This window comes from Esox lucius, chromosome 17, assembly GCF_011004845.1.
Source record: "Esox lucius isolate fEsoLuc1 chromosome 17, fEsoLuc1.pri, whole genome shotgun sequence".
Classification (NCBI taxonomy): domain Eukaryota; kingdom Metazoa; phylum Chordata; class Actinopteri; order Esociformes; family Esocidae; genus Esox; species Esox lucius.
In genome coordinates this window covers 37,606,706-37,627,161 of record NC_047585.1, presented here as the reverse complement: position 1 = coordinate 37,627,161, position 20,456 = coordinate 37,606,706, and the positions used below count along the sequence as shown (strand labels likewise).

At 41.9% G+C, this 20,456-nt stretch overlaps 1 protein-coding gene and 1 long non-coding RNA gene across 2 annotated transcripts; one reads left to right on the top strand and one right to left on the bottom strand.

Moving 5' to 3' along the window:
- Positions 1-374: 374 nt before the first annotated feature.
- LOC105028123 lies at positions 375-5,579 on the top strand. The gene is made up of 3 exons (XR_829352.2): positions 375-439; positions 3,864-3,922; positions 4,151-5,579. It is a non-coding gene; the product is annotated as an uncharacterized LOC105028123 (long non-coding RNA).
- A 471-nt stretch (positions 5,580-6,050) lies between these two features.
- On the bottom strand, positions 6,051-19,689 carry il17rc (interleukin 17 receptor C). Its single transcript, XM_010900646.3, has 15 exons — positions 19,467-19,689; positions 18,920-19,268; positions 14,312-14,495; positions 14,064-14,173; positions 13,811-13,919; positions 13,327-13,371; positions 12,645-12,769; positions 10,930-10,986; positions 10,383-10,452; positions 9,908-10,137; positions 8,516-8,569; positions 8,284-8,329; positions 8,017-8,118; positions 7,399-7,437; positions 6,051-7,250 (listed from the first exon to the last, which is right to left on the bottom strand). The coding sequence occupies exons 2-15, from the start codon at positions 19,034-19,036 to the stop codon at positions 6,676-6,678; spliced, it is 1,863 nt and encodes a 620-aa protein (XP_010898948.1). The 5' UTR covers positions 19,037-19,268; positions 19,467-19,689; the 3' UTR covers positions 6,051-6,675.
- Between the last annotated feature and the right edge of the window lie 767 nt (positions 19,690-20,456).

Below are 20,456 nucleotides of genomic sequence, written 5' to 3'. Positions count from 1 at the left end.
ATTATACATATTTGCAGTCTAATATATTATAGATGTTAGAGATCATCCCAATGTTAACCAGCTCGCCACTACTTTCTCCGATTACTTTGCCCTCAATTATCACGTGTTGTTCATTTTAATTCCGTCGCCACTTCGGTGGTTTCCGAAGTGGCGACGGAATCACAATAGACAACCCCCTCCAAAATTCAAATATGCTCAAAATGCCCCCCCCCCCCCCCCCCCCCATATATCGATATATAAATAATTCATAAAATAAACATGCGCTATGCTACAACAGGAAACCAACATACTTTTTTAGCTCATTTAAACATAATCTTAACTAAATTTTAAAAATTGCCATTATTGTTACTATCGTTTTAGTTTTGTGGTTTACTGCAGTTCGGCGTGTGTTTTGTCCAAGTGCGGTTGCCATAGCCCAGCCGTCTGTCGATTGCTGTTGGTAGGTACAATCTATTACGAACAATGTACTCACTTATTACTTTCAAATGTATTAAAAATTGGAAAACTAAAATGTAATATGAGTGTTACGTATATGTGATAGTTTTAACATGAACACGTCTTTTTGCGATGGAACTTTAATTGTGGAAATAAATAATAGTTTGCTGAAAAGCGTCAGTATTGCATGGAGCGTAAACAAAAGTTTTGGGTGAAAACGGGCCAATTTGCGAGTGCTGTTCAATCAACCATCGCAATGGTGTTCATGTGCGTATCCAACTTACGTTAATTTCTTACGTTTAATGATTTTGTTAGAAATCAGCCCACACGAAGACTGAGTTAAGTGTCAATCCTTTATGTTGCGCTGCATGTGTCATTTGTTTTCATTGATTTCATATTCGTTTAGTATACTGTATAGCTATTTGCTTGATAAATCAAATTATTAGTGTTTGTTTGGTCAAAGTGCAAGCATGCCAACAGGGCCTGGAGAGCAGGCGACATGGTGACCGATCTGATATTGCCATGTGTTGTTCCGACAACATCATAATTAATGTTGTCAGTACCTCTGCCGTCAAGGTACCACATGTACCACTAAGGTTAGGTTTAGGCACAGGTGTCTCTGAGGTTAGGGTTAGGTCAAAGGGTGGGGGGCAGGGCAATATTCAGTCTTTGGACTGGGGTAACCAACTAACTACAGGTCAGTTGATGTTCCTGGAGCGACATTAATTATGATGTTTTAAGAATAATAGCAACATGGTGAAATCAGATTGTGTAAATATTGATGGTTAAGAGTCTGGGGAATTCCCAGACTCCTGGCTGATCCCCCCCCCCCCCTTGCAATAAACCCACTGATGCAATTCATTTCCCACTTGTAAATAATAAAGCAAGCGTGAAATCTAAGTCACTGTGACGTTTTTGAAGAAATTAGCTCCAGCAACATCTAAACATTCAAAATAAATTGGCTGACATAATTAGGGATTCAGACAGCATTTGGGTTTTGGCATCATACCGATCCAGGGTTGGTGTGGAGGGTCAATTTTCTATTTAATTTATTTATTTTGTCAAGTTGTGTATGTGGGGAGGGGTTATAGATTTGTCGAGTTGTGTATGTGGGGAGGGGTTATAGATTTGTCGAGTTGTGTATGTGGGGAGGGGTTATAGATCTGTCGAGTTGTGTATGTGGGGAGGGGTTATAGATTTGTCGAGTTGTGTATGTGGGGAGGGGTTATAGATTTGTCGAGTTGTGTATGTGGGGAGGGGTTATAGATTTGTCGAGTTGTGTATGTGGGGAGGGGTTATAGATTTGTCGAGTTGTGTATGTGGGGAGGGGTTATAGATTTGTCAAGTTGTGTATGTGGGGAGGGGTTATAGATTTGTCAAGTTGTGTATGTGGGGAGGGGTTATAGATATGTCAAGTTGTGTATGTGGGGAGGGGTTATAGATATGTCAAGTTGTGTATGTGGGGAAGGGTTATAGATTTGTCGAGTTGTGTATGTGGGGAGGGGTTATAGATTTGGCCCTTTGTGTATGTGGGGAGGGGTTATAGATTTGTCGAGTTGTGTATGTGGGGAGGGGTTATAGATTTGGCCAGTTGAAGGTTGTGTGTGTATGTGGGGAGGGGTTATAGATTTGGCCAGTTGAAGGTTGTGTGTGTATGTGGGAGTGGGCTAATAGTCAGTTTGGTTCCGGGGGCGTGTTCATGAGGTCTAGCACCAACCGATGCAGCCCTCCGTTGGCACCATCTTGGTTAGTACAGAGATGTCAGACAAAACTTTTTTAGACGTCCATTAACTCGTGCGGCTTCCTTGTCTTTAGTGGCGTTGTTAAGCCAGGGCATCCGGTGCTATAACCCCGGATCTTAAATTGATCAAAGGAAAAAAAACATAGCCCCTCCGAAAAAGGAAGAGTCGGCCATACTCACAGTGATATGTAGGTTCAGGTCAAGAACGAATTACAATACAAGCGCACAAAAAAAAAACGTTGGTCATAAACCCATATAATATAGTAGCATATCATTTTACCAAATATGATATTGGGGGGCTAAGCACCGAATGTAGTTTCTGATATTTCAATTTGTTGGCTAGCCACCTACAGTCGTTAGCTTAATGCAGTAGCTCTGTTCAAGTAGTTACTGTACCAGTTAGTTAGCTAGCTTGTAAACTGGCTTGCTACATGTGAGTGACTGAAAATGAGCCGTTTTTGTAAATCCCCAATATCAACATATATACTTGTCTGTTTATTCGGTAAATATAATTATCCTGCCAATAAATTATTATTTCAATCTTTGCTTCACAGAGAGTAAATAAACAGTCGGGGAAGAGAAAAAGCACAGTGGTGCAGGAAGAGATGAGAGAGGTTATGTTTACTAGTGTTAATCAATTAATGTTTTGTTGATAATTAAGGCCTAAATATGTTTTATCTAATCCACTGAGGTGGGAAAATGTATGTGTTTGGTGGAATGTGTGTTCAGTCCAGATGATTTAAAAAAAATTAATAACCTGATTAATTACTTACACTAAGCCTTCCTTTTTAGTTGACTTGCATCAAATGCTATTAATTGATACAGTTAAAAATGTAATATGTTTTTGATTATATTGATGAATTATTTGTCGTATATAATAATTATCTGAAGAAATTCATTTATCCACCTTTTTTACCACAACATCACTGAACAAGACCCACATTGTCTAGGAACTTCCACTTTTGATTTATGAATATACACACAAACATACAACGGTAAAAGTGGCATGGTTCAGCCTCAGTAGAACACCCAAGTGCTTTGCCCAAGAGTGCCAGCTGCAGTGGATGTTAGCAATGATCTGTAGCCATTTAGTTTAAGCCCTCGAAAATACATCACGTCATTGGTTCATTTGTAAATCGTGAGGTTCTGGAACACTCTGGAATGCGCTTGAGAGATTGATGCCAGATTCGTACCCTCCTCCGCTTGAATGCACACACACTCCATTCGCGATTGCTGCAATTTGTTTGCTTGGAGAGCAGGCCTGGCGTCACAGGGGGGGCAAAAGGGGGCATTGCCCCTCCAGATAGAATCTGTGCCCCCTCAGTTTTGTTTCCCCATAAACACTGCAAATGTGAATTAGACATGCCTCCTCATTTATGAAAAATGCCCTCTCAGTCATTTCATTCTGCAGCTGGGCCTGTTGGGGAGATGCTTGCCCCTCACTCTTTTGGTAATTTAGCGTATGTTTCACAGATGCTAGCTGCAGAAAACATTCTTAATTTGTGTCCTTAACCCATAAAAGTCTGTATTTTCTACCTGTTATTGGGTCTAGTCTTTTGGGGGCCCTATGCAAATTTCATTTGGGGCCCCCGCACCCCTATCAGTTTGGGGTTCCTTAGCAGACTGAGGCCCCCTAGTGGTGTGGTCTTTGCCTGTTTCTACCTCTTGCTTTACAATATTTTCACAGGAATTTGGAGTCCTGTATGATGCCTTTAAATCCTGACACAACATCCTAAATGGGATATGGTAAGCCTGTGGAAATAACAAGTTACCTTTCACCAAAAGAATGCAGTGTATATTCATCTATTTGTGAAGTTAGAGAGAGTAGCGAGTGTGTAAAAGGAGAGACAAAAAAATTATATATATTAATATAATGTCGGAAAAGGCACAGCACGTCACGGTCACATACATACAGGCACAACAATCTGTGAGGTGCGGGTGGAAACAAGGCATTCATATAAACAACTTATTTAGTGATAGAGAGCAGGTGTGTCCATGTGGTGCACTGCTGCCATCATCATCCGACACACCTGATGCACTGCTGCCATCATCATCCGACACACCTGATGCACTGCTGCCATCATCATCCGACACACCTGATGCACTGCTGCCATCATCATCATCACGCGAGCGCCGAAGAGGGACGCAGGGCCACGCGGCGCAGTTGTTACACTATTTATTAAAAGGCAAAAATAAATGGATTTCAATAATAGTAATAATTTCCTCTCACAATTGATATTGCCACCACCAGGCAGACGTTTCACTTTTTAATTAACAGATATTGAACATATCATATTTTACACCCAACACATGAAAATAGGAATTTCAGACATTTTAAGGTAAACAAAGTATTAGGTCAGATGTGGAACTATTGTTACCCATAGCTTATATTACATTTCACACAAAGTCCATCCTCTACATAACATCAGGTGACAAGTGATGTCAGCACCACCAATTTGTCAATAGGGCACTGTATCAAGGAACTAAGGTACACTAAATAATGTTATCATGTGACCAAGGGTCCTCTCCAAAAAACCCTACCACTGCAGATCACTGGGGTCCAGCTCACGCCCATCAAGGACACATGGAAATATGCCTGAACAAGGCGTTATTCAGGAGCCCACACATCCAAGCCATGTGCACTCCATCTGCTTAATGGCAGACAGGCAGTCAGACTGTATCAAAGCATGAGATCGCATAACCAACAGGTTCAGAGGCTTTTCAACACTTGACCACGAACACACACACACACACACACACACACAGGGAGAGACACCCAAGGCCCACACACTTCATAACCACTCAGACGCATTTACATTTCTGTATTAGAATGATATTATAACTACTACAATGAACACCTCCCACTTCATAACAATTTTAAATACTGTAAATACTCAGCGCTTCACAACATTTTCACCTTTATCTTTCTATAAAATATTATCTTCTTTAGTAATGTGTCCACAATGAAAGCTGGAATGAAATATTAAAGGTGCTTCAAATTATGCTACATGATCATCTACCACTTTCCAACTGAGAAGTTCTACCTTGGCAATAAATAATTGGTTTAGAGGACTCAAGTAGAGTGACATCTGATTCTAGCCTGTTACAACAAAAAAGATCAATGCGTCCCCCTCCCCAAACGACCTGTTGCATCCCTGAACCTCATTTTTAGTGATTAGTGGCATTGTGATGTCTGAGACACGATGAGATCACGTCTACACAAGGTGAGATCACTTGTGGTTCTGAGGAGCTGTGGCATTTCAACAGTGATCATACTGCTGTGCATCTTTAAAAGCTAAGTGGTTGGTGGATGAATATTAATGTAGGCACTAGGGGTGGAGCCGAACCCGAATACGGTATTCGGAAAGGCACAAATAACGGTATTCGAATACGGTATTCGGAAAGGCACAAATAAGTATTTTTACAAATACTTATTTAAAACAAACACTTTAAAAAATAGTTGTATTCGGGAACAAGAAAACCGTTATATCAAAAAGCTGCAGTACATGCCCGGATGAGTGAGTGAGTAACGTTCAGTCGGGGGAGGGGAAAAGAATAAAAGCGGTAACTGACACAGTCTGCTCCACACATCTCCATTCTCCACACAGCAACAGAGAGCGCTCGGTATTTTATTAGTTGTTGGTTAACCATGGATGAGTTGGCTGTTATGTTATTTTCTTTTCAATGACGTTCCTTGTTACATGTTCATTCTGTCGGTTCAGCGTCCTCCAACAAGGACGGGTGGTGGTGGGGTTCATAATGTTCACAAATGGTATTTATTAGTTGTTGGTTTAACCATGGATGAGGTAATGGCTGTTATGTTATTTTCTTTTCAATGACGTTCCTTGTTACATGTTCATTGCTGGATTTATGGAAAAATATCAACAAATATTTCCATATCCATAATTATTATAATAGATTTAATTAAAGAATACTTACACTCTAACGTAAATTAGAAGTGTAACGCAAAAAACCCCCCGGAATTTTTACGAATACAAATACTTTTTCCCCCTTAACAAATACAGATACAAATACTGGCTGCTTTGCACACCCCTAGTAGGCACTATAAAACATGTATTTTTGATGATCTTTGAAGTCTGTCCTCATGGAACTGTAATTATACAATTGATGAGGAAACTGCATTGTTTCTTTCTTGTTAACCCGGACGTCTTTGTAGCAGCTGCGTCCCAAAGTACCAAACATGTAGCAACATTTTGCAGATGGATGCTGAAACTTCTTCAGGAGTACAACATTACTAAATTGTGCTCAGCTGGCTGCTCTTTGCAATAAGAGCCACGTATTTCAGGATGTCGGCCAGTAGGCTGATCATATCCAAAATGTTATAGGATGTGGCTCCAAACGCATTTCTGGGACAGCTTATTACAGAAGCTAATCGAAGCTGCTCCGTCAGGCACTCCAGTGGGTCTCCCCTCAAACCTTGGAGTCCTCCACAGTCCCTTTGTAGCGTCCATTAAGCATTCACTACATACAGCCCAGGGTCATCTGGGCCCTATGGCCAGTGCAGAGAAGAGCGCCTGGCTCTGGGAGGGCAGGTCAAACACGGGCAGTCCTTGGAACAGCTGCGGGAACCCCTTTTTACCACCGTCGGGCATGGCAGGATGGGCCTCAAACTGCACCAGCAGGAAGCGTTCTCCGGCTCGGCCCTGGAGGCGGTCCGCCTCAACACAGCCCAGAGCGGCACTGAACACGTCGGCGTAGGGAGAGGACGGGTCCCGGAGAAGCCAATCGCCCTCCCCCTCCACCCGCTCAGCGCCCTGCCCTCCCTGGTCCATGCCTCTTCCCTGCCGGTCCAACTGTTGAGCCCAGTCCTCTGCCTTCTGCCAGGCCGACCGCGTCAGCACCAGAATGGCCCGGGCGCGCTGGCTGTCCAGGGGCTGCAGCTGGGAGTGCAACCAGGGCAGGGGCCCCAGGGAGCACAGCTCAGCCCGACTCCACATGTCCACGGACACGCTGTGGCCCCGGGCAGACAGGGTGGAGCCCAGCCGACACACCAGCTCCGAAACCGAGGTGTTTGTCTCAGGCGGGCTCAGAAGTACCACGCGACCCCTGTAAACTGTTTTAAAGAGGGGAAAGTAGGAGGGCAGGCAGAGGGGTGAGGCAGAGGGCAGCAGAGAGTTAGTCAAGTTAGTTTTCCATCGTTTTAACTGTTGCTCAAGGGATACTTTCATATTGCACATGTGGAGAATGAGAAGCCTGCTTACTCTGATTGCACTTCCTCTGGTGCCATTGCCATGCCAACCCTGGTGGACAGAAAGACATTTGATATGAAACACTTGCAATGTACCGTAACCCTGAGTCCCTTGTGTCTAGCCCAGTTAGAGTTGTTTGGCCTTTTGCCACGTTATCCACACCCCAGATTCCTGGAGTAAATGACAACAGGACAAAAGTCAGTCAGAGATAGACAGATGAATCGTACTGTTACCAGGAGGGGAATACCAAGGGATGCACAGTAGCAGGCCCGGTTCTGGGATGAAATGACTGGGGGGGCTTTTTCATTTAATTCATATACAATCTGCGGTGTTTATGGGGAAACAAAAATTCTCCCTGGAGGAGCAATGCCCGGCTGTGCCCCCCCTGTTGATCCGGGCCTGAACAGTAGCAAATCCTCTCTACATTTCAGTCTTCTTTGAAGCTCCTCCTCTCTTCACTATTAAAATGTTTTGCTGGGTTGCAGCAAGCACATCTGTGGTGAATGGAGCCCAGCACTCACCTCATCACAGTGTGACACAATCAGACAAACCAACCACAAGTTGTTTTTTTTGGCTCTGTACACAGTGCCTTTGTGTGTAGTGGGTGAGATCAAGGCCAGAGTGACTCACGTTTAAGTTTGCCGTGTAGAAAATAGAGACAAATTGCTGCTAGTCCAAACAGCATCAGGGAGACCAGGACCAGCAGGCTCCAACGCCAGTGCCACCAGCTGGCTGAGAGGGGAAAGCACACACGTAATTATTCATCAGTCCTCGAAATGTAAGCAGCATCTTTTCACACATACTAAACTGTCAGGAAATAGTAGATGTGTTTGTTGTAATAGGGTGCGTATGGGATTGTTATGGAGATGCGTTTGAGCCCTGTTCTAATATACTCACTGTCAGCGGGACAGAAAGGGCCAAACTCTCTGTTTTCCACGGTTACCTTTAAATGAATGGAGGGAGATTCGTAAACACACACACAGAGTCACCTTTAACCCCTATGTTGTTATGACAGGTTTCAAGTCTGATGCTGAGGTGCCATTGGTGCAGTGGTAAAATAGAATTTGTCATGCAAATGAATGAAGGTCAGGGAACCATGTTAAAGACTGAACAGACAGAAGTGTCTTACCAACACACACTGATCAAGGTCAGTATTGATGTTTTCAAACGCACCGAGAAAAAGCTGAAACATATCAAAAAACAAAAATGTCTTATGAATATCTCACCAGGCCATTAAAAAGACCCAAGTTAAATGCTTAAATAATTAAAACCAAGGGCAATGGAGCCATCACATTAACAGATCAAAAATCTTTCAGCCTTTAACAAATGTAAGGAACATGTCTTCAATGAATGTTGCACAAACTCTCAGGGTTAGTCAATGTACATTTCTAAATCCCAGATCTCTATAAAAAGAAACATTCACCCAACTTTAGTCAAAAGTGTGCAAGCTTTTTCTGACACGTCACACAGTTTAGTGAGACAGGGTCTGGAATAATTGAGCAATACTAATTCTGACATACAGTTTGCTTGGGGAGAACTGAGACTAATAGAACACCATTTGTGTCTTTGCTTGTCAAAGTTAACATGTAAAATTTAAATATTTGAGATCTCAAATTATATTTTAAATGACACGAAACTGTAGTCATTTTTGATTTTCTTAACAATGATTTAGTAATCCAAGTAAAGAGTCGCTGTTCTATTGAACCCTAACTTCAATCCATGAAAATAATATGATCGTTAACTGAACCAGCTAGCCAACTACTGCCTTGTTACCCCAAGTAAAGGCTAACATCATTATTGCAACTAACTAGTCTCATCTACTTGTGCTTGTTTCAACAGACCAGGTCCAGACACAACCAATAATGTTATACATTAGGAGAACCGAGATAAGATCTTTTTTACTCAGTCAATATGCTTTAGGAATAACGTCAAGAATAAACATGACTTTTGCAGGCATTACTGGCTAGCTTGAGAGAATATAAAAGGAGCTGGAATGTTCAGTGATGGGTTTTCTGAAGCAGTATGTAGCTCCTATAGAAGTCACAAAAGTAGCGTTGATGATGTTCAAAGTATTTGCAAACGTAGTCAACAGGACCTTCAAATGTTTCCAGACATTCGAGAAACAGTGAGAAGATTTGGAGGTATGGCAGTGTGAGACCTCATGGGTTCTGGAGGCAAATTTGTTCCACCTGAATAGAGGGAGCTACGTACATAGTTTCATGAGGTCAAAGCGGTGAGGGCCATGTTTATTTGCTTGTTGTAGAGCCACCATCTGGTCAATCAAGGTCAAGGTAGCCTAGTGGTCAAGCAGGGGCCAGTAAACAAAAAGCCCCTGCTTCTAATCAGACATTCTGTATCTCTATGGATGATAATTCACCTGACTTTCGGCATTATCCATAAACTCTCTGATGACATCTTTGGAAACACAAATGTAAACATTTGGACATACACCGATCCACAATCCCCTCTCCCATTCAACCAAAGGGCTCAAAAATGCACAATCACATTTCTTCAGGCATACCCAGTATTTGTCATGTTCCTTCCATGTGTCATTTTCCATAGGTTGTTCACTGCCTTTCAGTTTGTTGCACCTGACTTTGTCTAGAACTGCATCCCACTGGCAGAGCCGCACCACTCCCTCCAACCTACAGGGGGCAGTCAGGTTCCAGGACAACATGGTCCCACCACTGTTCATCTGGCCCTGCACCACAGTCACTGACACGTTGTCCCACACATTTCTCTGGTACCACTCTGGAAAAGAGAAATAAGAGTGTACTAGTAGAGTTACAACAACTTTACATGAGTCCTCGCTGGAGGATAACTATTTTCTGCTTTGAATTCCTGTAACCTCAGCCAAAACCTCTGGAAAAACTGGATTCTTTTAAGGTTGCTTGACTCTTGGCACTCCTTATGTGAGACATTGTCGTATAACAATGGAGTTATAACAGATAGCACAGGTGTATGGGAGGAGCATAATGAATCTTTTTTTTCCTTACCGGTGTTGTTAGTGAAGGGGCAGATTTGGACTCGATTAGACCTGTCGTTGTCGCCTCTGTCGAACCACACCTGGAACGAACACGTTACACACAGAGCTTGAGAGGGATGTTCAGTTACACTGAGCTGATGTGTCTTGTATTCAGGGTTCAGCAACCTCTTCTAGCATTAGTTACTTTTCCTTTGGTCCTTATTGTACAAGAGACGTATGTTTTCTGTCAGTATACCTGTTATATAAGGGGTAATGAACTCTGAGGGAGGCGCTATGAAATCTGTTAGATGTTTTTTCTTCCAAATTCTGTAAAATATTTTCCAAATGTACAGAACGTCTTTCAGTTACATTTGTTGTGATTTACAATTATTCTTACAGAAAGAACAAAATGGATGGATTAACGTCAATGCTGATTAAACTGTTTCTGGGATCTGGCAAGGTCTAGCACTTGTGAAATGTGTTCATGACAGTTATTTGTTAAACAAGTTTAGACTTCCCCAGACCCCTGCTCTAGTAAATACTTGATTTGCAAAAGTAGGCCAAGTTCAGACCAGTACCTGGAAGCACATGCAGGGGGTGACAGAGTGAAATGGAATAGTCTTCTCCTTCCAAGTCTGTAGGATAACAATCAAACTGTTACCATGGAAGAGGGCGAGGTGAAAGTCCATCGCGTATACACCGATCAGCCATAACATTATGACCACCTGCTTAATATTGTGTAGGTCCCACTTTTTCCACCAAAACAGCCCTGACCCTTTGAGACATGGACTCCACTAGACCTCTGAAGGTGTGCTGTGGTATCTGGCACCAAGACGTTAGCAGTAGATCCTTAAGTCCTGAAAGTTGCGAGGTGGGGCCTCCATGGATCGGACATGTTTGTCCTGCACATTCTGTAGATGCAAGATTGGATTGAGATCTGAGGAGTTTGGAGGCCAAGTCAACACCTTGAATTTGTTGTTGTGTTCCTCAAACCACTCCTGAGCCATTTTTGCTTTGTGGCAGGGCGCATTATCCTCCTGAAAGAGGCCAATGCCATCAGGGAATACCGTTGCCATGAAAGGGTGCACATGGTCTGCAACAATGCTTAGGTAGGTGGTATGTGTCATAGTAACATCTACATGAATGGCAGGACCCAAGGTTTCCCAGCAGAATATTGCCCAAAGCATCACACTGCCTCCGCCGGCATGCCTCCTTCCCATAGTGCATCCATGGTGCCATGTGTTATCCAGGTAAGTGACACACACACACCCGTCCATCCACATGATGTAAAAGGAAACGTGATTAATCAGACCAGGCCACCTTCTTCCATTGTTCCGTGGTCCAGTTCTGATGCTCACGTGCCCATTGTAGGTGCTTTCGGCAGTGGACAGGGGTGCATGAGCACCCTGACTGGTCTTCAGCTACGCAGCCACATATGCAACAAACTGCGATGCACTATGTGTTCTGACACCTTTCTATCAGAACCAGCATTAACTTTTTCAGCAATTTGAGCTACAGTAGCCCAGCCTTCGCTCCTCACGTGCATCAATGAGCTTTGGCCGCCCATGACCCTGTCGCCGGTTCACCGCTTTTCCTTCCTTGAACCACTTTTGATAGGTACGGACCACTGCAGACCGGGAACACCCCACAAGGGCTGCAGTTTTGGAGCCAGGTGATGCTCTGACCCAGGTGAACATTCTGTCCTCAAAGTTGTTGTGTCAAAAGCTGAAAAAAGGATCTGAGCCACTTTGACAAGGGCCAAATTGTTATGGCCAGACGACTTGGTCAGAGCATCTCTGAAAGGTTCAGGCTGATGGAGTGCTCTCGGGTCAGCAGTGGTGGTCACGTACTGACAGTGGTCCGAGGAGGGTCAAACCACAAACTGACAACAGGGTGTTGGGCTCCCCAAGCCTTACTCCCCATCGATGCGCGAGGGCCATTAAGACTGTCCGGTTTGGTCCGAAACTACAGAAGGTCTACTGTGGCACAAGTCACAGAAAATTATAATGATGGTTACGGGAGGAATGTGTCACAACACACAATGCATTGACGTGCCGGACTAACAAGTCTGGTCCATAGAGGCACCACCTCGCAACTTACAGGACATGAAGGATCTGCTGCTAATGTCTTGGTGCCAGATACCACAGCACACCTTCAGGGGTCTTGTAGAGTCCATGCCTTGGTGGGTCAGCACTGTTTTAGTGGCACGCGGAGGACCAACAGCATATTAGGTAGATGGTCATTATGTTTTGGCAGTGTATGAGTTTGAAGGAAAGTGAAGTACAACACAAACCTTGCACACTCCATTTTTTTCATGCTGTAGACACATTTCTACTGGATAGGGGCTGTCCTCTTCCTTTTCCACTTTGATAATCATCTCACGCGTTTGCGGATCAGACACAATGTTGACTTTGGGGACTGCATGATACACCAGCCAATTGACAAACAGACACATTTATTTCAGCTACTGTCCGGGCCTCTAATGTTTCTAGCACTTAATATACGTAATAATCGCTATAGAAAAACAGAACAAATGACAATTGACTAAATAATCATTGGTTTCCTGGATAGTCTATCACAGATGGTTTACATGCTCAACTGAATAGCAAGAAATTGTTCACCTAATCCTAGCCCCAAACCTAGCACAGATGGTTTTCATGCGCAACTGAATAGCAAGAAATTGTTCACCTAACCCTAGCCCCAAACCTAGCCCCAACCTTAAGGCTAACTGCCTCTACCCCTAGGAATGCTGTTGAAACTCAACTGGAAGACAATAAATCAGTTATTTGACAGTATGAGCTTCTATAGCTATCCATTACAGTGAAATCAATATATTTGCAAAAAGGACAGATTCTAATGTAAATACTATCAGTATGAATGATCATTGTGCCTTCACTGCCTGCTTTATTCAAATGGGTAGTTATTCTACTATTCATATTTCTGATAATAACATGGGAATAGAGGATATAACTCACTTTGACACTCCTCTACAATTGCCTGTAGTCTTTCAGAGGAGCACACTAAGAGCAGACAGGACAAATAACTATCAGTCAAACAATCATTCTGTAACTTATTGACAGTAAAAGCATTTACATAAGATGTTTGAACACTGTTCAGATCAGAAATATGTAGAGATCGTAAGATGTTCATTTAAAGGAGCAAAATAACAGTGCATAAGATATATAATATAGGATAATGACAATAATATACAGTATCTGCAGTAATAGTGGACAAATAATGTTTCACAATATGTGCAATGTTGTTTGTATGTGAATAACCTATAAATAGAAACCCTATCATAAATCAGTTAGCCATGAAATTCCAAGCTGGTTTAAGACCAAGTGGTTTTGACAGATCGGCACACAGTACAAAACATTTTCGGGAACCCATTTTGTCTTGACAGCACCACTTTTACAATCAGTGGCAAAACTGGATTGGGCCCTATGGCAATTTCAGTACCTTCTTCCTTTGAGGGAAGATGAACGCTGTATTGCTGGGAGCATACATTCACAGTCACCTGACTGGTGAAAGTCACCAACTCATCCATGAGCAGCAGTGACAGCCATTGCTGTTGAGCAGAAACAAACACAGACGTGTATCAAAAAACACACACACACACACACAGGCGTGCAAGCACGTCACTCTCACGCAGTCACGCCAGCATGGCGCACACACACACACTCAGGTGCGTGCAAATGAATACGGAACATACCGAGGTTGGACCTTCCCGCTCCAGAGCAGCAGGGGTCACTGTGAACTTCAGCTTCCTGCACAGCGGTAGAGTGACCTGTGGTACTCTGTGACAGACCACGACATATGACGCTGAAACACAAAGAACACCGCAGATCACGCTAATGAAGACGTGAGCGAATGAGTAACGGACCAGAAATTAGGAACGCTGATTACGCGTTTCATCAAAGGTTAAAAGGCGGCCAAGTGGGGTTTAACGTGTTCACACACCTGTCTGATGGTTTCTGGACTGGAGGTCAATGTGAACGCGTAGGCAGGGTTGGCATCTGGTGCCTCTACTGCAGCACAGCACAGGCTTCACCTTCAGACCAGGCTTTACCTTCAGACCCAGGTCAGTCACAGGACACTCTTCATCCAGAAGGTTTACATCTTTCAATGTGCAGTTGGAGAGGCCCTAACGAACGACCAAGCAAACAGTTCATACACTATTGGCATGCTTTCTTGGCAATAGCTGCTTTTGTTCAGCAGTGCCATCAGCAGCAGCTGATGGGATTAATGATGATGACAGATCACATTGCAGAAATACTGCTCATTGGTGCAGAAAACATTATCAACAGAACATTGACAACTTTATCTGCATCTGCATGGGAAGCCTCTAGTAGATGTTTTGTAGCTAAATGTAAAATACGACATGACTTCCTCATCAGCTTACTGTCTTGTGGAATAATTCCCTGAATGATTTACTGCCTGTGTGTGTACATCAGTGAAGTCCTCTTACATTTTGAACATCCCAGTCCCAAGTGGTTAGAGAAGCTACCAAGAGGCCAGTGGGAGCCCTGAGAATTTATTAAGGTCCAAAGTTAGGATGGGAGAAACTGCCTATGCAGTGCCCTTCAGATTTATTGCCCCCTTGATGAAGATAAGAAAAAAATGCAATGCATAAATTGTCACAACAAACCCTGCCCCATTCCTCTGAAACCATGATGACATTCCATTCATACAAGTGCTACACAACACCACTCCTTTCTTTCTAAGAAACATGATATCATTGTCTTCAGGTAGGTGTGACAAGTGGAGGTTTTCACAAGTGTTTAATCTCATTGTATGCTTCCACTACAGTACATACCTCAGTAAACATTACTCATCTTTAGATTTCTGTATATTTAATTAAGCAACTGTCACTTAACATGGAAAAATAAGTTTACTACATCCACCATAAAATTGTATTATTTATATCTGAAATGTTCCATTAATAAACAACCCAAAAGTATTGTTGCTCTAACAAAGGGGAACTAACAAAAAGACATCACTGACAGCTTGAACCAAAACATTTGGGGATAAAAAAAAAAAAGTACATACATTGGGGTGTCCAATGAATGTTGCCAAACATCAGGAAAGAAGTTTATAAAATACAAAGTACTAAATTTGCCCCCAGAAAAGGCTGAACAAAATAAAATACCTTGACCAGTGTAGGGGAGTTAAAGTGGTGGGAAACAAACAAGCAACAAGCAAAGTGTTTAAGCTTTGTCATTTAAAAAACATTAAGTGGAAGAGAGAGAAACAAAAGGTGCTGCTCTTAAATATCAGCTGGGCCTATGCAGATGAGACACATCCCGATGAGGTAACCAACAGAATAATCACAATTCCAATTAGCTGCTTTTAACTCCTTATCATCTACCAAAGCCTGTAACAAAACCTAGTCTACAATAAGAACAGATGGGATTGGGATCCAGCGGCGGTCGCTACCGTTGGGCAACTTAGGCAACCACCCAGGGCCACAAAAGGGTCACGGCCCCGTGGAAATCATATATTTAAATAAATATATACACCATGAAATAATTAAATATAAAGGGAAATATATAATTGAAATGATCAATAAAATAATTAATAAACAAGAAAAGGAACCAGGCAAGCCTAGTTCTGCCGGCCCACGATTAGAAAGGATGAATGTCGTTACCCCTGGCTGTATTCGATCTGCTGTTTCTTATGTGGCAGACTGTCTTCACCACAACGCCAGGGGTATTCAACTCTGGCCCTCGAACCCAGGTCCACTAAATGTTTTCATTGCAACACTCTAATCAGGGACTTATTCGGGTCCAGGTGGGTCCAGTTAATGATTAAGTAGAACAGAAAGACACATGTAGGGTAAGATTTGAATACCCCTGCTCTAAGGTATTTAAACAACAGGTGTTGTTGCACGTGATACATGTGTAGAGATATGGTGTGTCTTCACTTCTGCATTGTTAAACCAATCCGTCGAAACTTCATGGATCTTGAAATTCATTCCTTACATTAGCTAACATCCAAACCAACAACAGGTTTAACAGGTCGCTACACTACATTCAACACGTCTGTCAGTCACTCACAAAGACACATTCGCTCTTCTTGGCCGACTCCTCTTATGCGATCTGGATGATACATGTTTAATGGTGTATGTCACAATTTCATGTATCACAATTAATTTATTTCATGGTTGCAGTCATTGTGAAATCTGTCATTATTGAATCCGTCATTGAATCGGACACCTTCACCCATCAAAGAGGGAAGGGCAGCTCTACCGAATACTGTGTTTTAATTTGCAGGATTGCCATGTCTGCTTATTATAAGCAATTTGGCCTTCTTTTTTCAGAAAGTCAGATGGAAATATTTTCTGTTGTTTTTTTACCTATTGTTTTGACCATGAGGCACACTAAAACTGAGAGTTATTTTAAATAAAAGCTGTAACGTCCCAATCTACTGTCTAGCCCAGTTCCCTACTGCACGACTATCAGGCTACTACCAGCTACCAGCTGGGATTGTTTCCCCTCCCCAAATTAGTTCAGCGGTAGAGGTGCGTTCAGACAATTCACGTCGGTTTGAAAACAACAGCAGATACATTTCTGTCAGCTTTATATTCGCCATCAATGTGTTCACAAACATTATGAAAATGTAATACATATGGTGAAAGAAAGCTGGTGAAAGAAAAATTGATTTATATTGTAATTCCACCTTTAAGAGAACAATGTTTTTGTATGTTCGCTGAATTTCAATATTCTGAACATAACTTCAACAACAGGTAGGCCTACCTGCAACCAGCTCTCACTCACATTTAAATAGTACACACTCTCACACTTTGTTTTTTCTGCTTAAGCAAACGCTTGGTATATGATTTCATCTATGTTCTTCATTACAATAAAAAATAAACTACTGTATTAATAATTGTAGGCCTACCATGTGTCCAATTATCTGTTACAATCATGTCTTTATAATGCTTCTTTCTTGATCTATTTATATTTGCGAACATTAAACTACCAGTGTATTCAGTAATTGCCTAGAACTCCACTGCCAGCCGTTCAAATGAACGAAACAATCGTTCAGTTAAACAATAAAACTGGACTAGTCAGTCGTTCCGAAGTCTTTCTTAAGCCAAGGCTTGGTGGTTGTTTTAATGTAGGTTAATCATAACAACAATATGTAATTAGCTGAGTATTGATGTCATGGAAAACATATTCTCCCCGGCCTTGGCACTGAAAAACACCAGCCATCCTCACAGCATTACAGCATGCTTCAGGACAGGGATGGAAAAAATTCATTTTCAAGTGAATTAAAGGGTTACCACCCATCACTGTATTGGTTAGTGACAGGGACATTATTCTTTCGATCAATTTTATTTCTTGGTCCTGTTGGCTTAAAGTGGATTCTTATGCAAATCTTATCACTAAAGATAAACTCCTTGTACATAACATATTCCATGAGGCCTTACTTTACACTAATGGTGGATATTCTGGAGGCAAAAGGACTCCGGGTGGAGTAACGTTCCTGAAATTCATAGATTTAAATAAATCTCAGCATCTATCAGGATTTCTGGAAAAACAGGTAAATATATCAGCATTGTGCAACCCTACCTGCAAAGCACTGGCTTGCATGGGGATGTGTAATTCCAGCCTGAGTTAGGATAGCCAATGGTTAGTTTTGGTATTCATATTTGATCGGCATGCTCAGTAGCCACTATAGGACAATAAGCCATTTAAATGGGAATTACTAATTGAAAAGCAGGTGCAAAAAAAAATAAAACTAAATTGGATTGGTTTGTAAAATAATATATTATTTATTTTTGTGTAGGATAAGATTAATCAATAGATCATGAAATCTGCATGAAACAGATATTTAAAATATCAACCCGCTGTGGAGCATGCTGGGAAAAGGTACATTTGTTGTTGTGACCTGTAAAAGTGTAATGTGACTTCTCTTTTTGTCAGTATCCCTTAAACATGAAGGAATAGTGACTTCTGCTTTAACTTACTAGGTAAAATATGATGGTTATGTTGAAAGACAAGCAAAGAGAGAAATGACAAAAAAGAGAAGTGCCCAGAATGTATCACATAAAATGTGTATATGTTATTCCTCACAATACATTATACCTCCTGAATGTAGTATGTTCTCTGTAATGGAAAGTTAATAATTGACATATTTGCTGTACTTATTTACAAGGTTGTCTGTAGCGCTTCACTGAGGGGACAGGCTGTGGTTTTACCTCACTCTCCATGAGTGGACTTTGACAGAGAGTACAAAACTCAGGGAAGATTAGGCAGGTAGATACATTTTAAATAAATGACATGCAAGATGTAAAATAACCACATTTCAGTCTGTATTGACTGTTAAAAGAGGGTGGGAAAAACGTACACAGAGAAAATGTAATGTGCAATGTGACAGCATAATAAATCATGATTGTTCACCTCTATTTCTCTCTTGATCACAACCCCATCTTTCTTCCTTTGGCAAGAGGACCTCAGTCCTCCACGAATTGGGTCTAAGGTCCTCTTGGATATATATTACACAGACACACCCACACAAAACATGATTGTCAACCTCTCATTATCATGATCATGAACTTATTACCTTTGAGCATGTGACGTGTTGATTGTCATATTCAGTTATATCCATCTCCAAAGCTGAAGCAAAAAGCTGAATCACGAGCAAGATTGCAGAGGACCACCAAAAACACGTAGCTTCCATGATTTTCTTCAAGTTAGATCCGTATGAGTTATGAGTCTTCTGTGTTTACCATGTAATAACTGCTGTCAGGTACTGTATGTCCAACAACACCATCAGCAGCACAGTTCTATTTCTGGTAATACATAGAAAACAAGTCAAGCTAGTCCCATATCCTGTCACTGGGCTTTGGTAAGGTTTGGGCTTGTGCCAAAGTCTCAGTATCAGAGCAGTTTGAGGGAATGGAGGGGATTACCTGAGAAACACAAAGAGAGAGAACGAGCAAGGTGCTGCCTATTATTGTTAACATCAGATAAGACATGCCTTTCTCAAACTGCTAATGTAAAACGAATGACAGCCTGGCTTTGATAGGAAGATAAAATAGGCTAACATTTCAGAGAATGTATGGCATGACCAGTAGTTAAATAACCATAGACCATTGTACGTTACTTACATCATGTGTAGATGTTTTGTACTGACATTTGTCTGTCAGAGTATAAGTTCCTTGGCTTGAAAGGTGTGAATGTCCATGGCAAGGGACTGGTGATGAAGTATCAAATGAAATCAAGCAGTTTTGTTGTATGTGTGTTCTGCTGTTGCCCGGTTACTGGTAGAGAGTTGGCTGAGTCATATGGCAATTGTCTCAATGGTGGAATGATCCCTCCTCTCTGTCACCTTGTCCAGCCCTCACAATCTAATGTTTTGCTTTTCACTACACACATTTTACATTTTAGTCATTAAAAAGTTGCTCTTGTCCACAGTGACTTCTGGTTAGTGCATTCAACCCTAACCCATCTTAAGATAGCTAGGTGGGTAAAACCACACAATCCATTTTTTTCTCAGCTTTTTTTTTTACTATCTTTTGGGCACCTCTGGTATAATAAACCTCACACACACACACACACACACACACGCACACACACACACACACACACACACACACACACACACACGCACACACACACACACACACACACACACACACACACACACACACACACCCACACACACACACACACACACACACACACACACACACACACAGACAGATAGACAGACAGCTATGCACACAGCATCAATCAATCTAAATACACTGTGACACAAAATACATAGTAATAATAGCCCATGTAAACAGCAGCAAAATGATCCTGCTGGCGGCAGTGTGTCTTTGTTAATTATGTGTGTTTGTTTATTATGGTAGAACTGTAACCAAGTAGGTGTTCACCTGGATCAAAGTATATATCCTTGTGCTGTGTGTGCAGATGTTATCTGTAAAACGTAAACCAAATGTAAAGCTTGTCTTGGCAGTGAAAAGCGTTCCTTATGCCTGTCTGTTTACAGAGAGAAAGAAAAACCATGAAAAGATCCACAGAGAGAAAGAAAAACCATGAAAAGATCCACAGAGAAAAGGAAATGTGATAGTAGATATATGGAAAGTGTCAAT

Coding starts and splice junctions, on each gene's coding strand:
- il17rc (XM_010900646.3), bottom strand. CDS start 19,036: ATGGAAGCTACGTGTTTTTGGTGGTCCTCTGCAATCTTGCTCGTGATT. Junction 14,496..18,919: donor AACACGTCACATGCTCAAAG/GTAATAAGTTCA, acceptor GTCGTTCGTTAG/GGCCTCTCCAACTGCACATT. Junction 13,372..13,810: donor TCTTCCCTCAAAGGAAGAAG/GTACTGAAATTG, acceptor GTCTGCTCTTAG/TGTGCTCCTCTGAAAGACTA.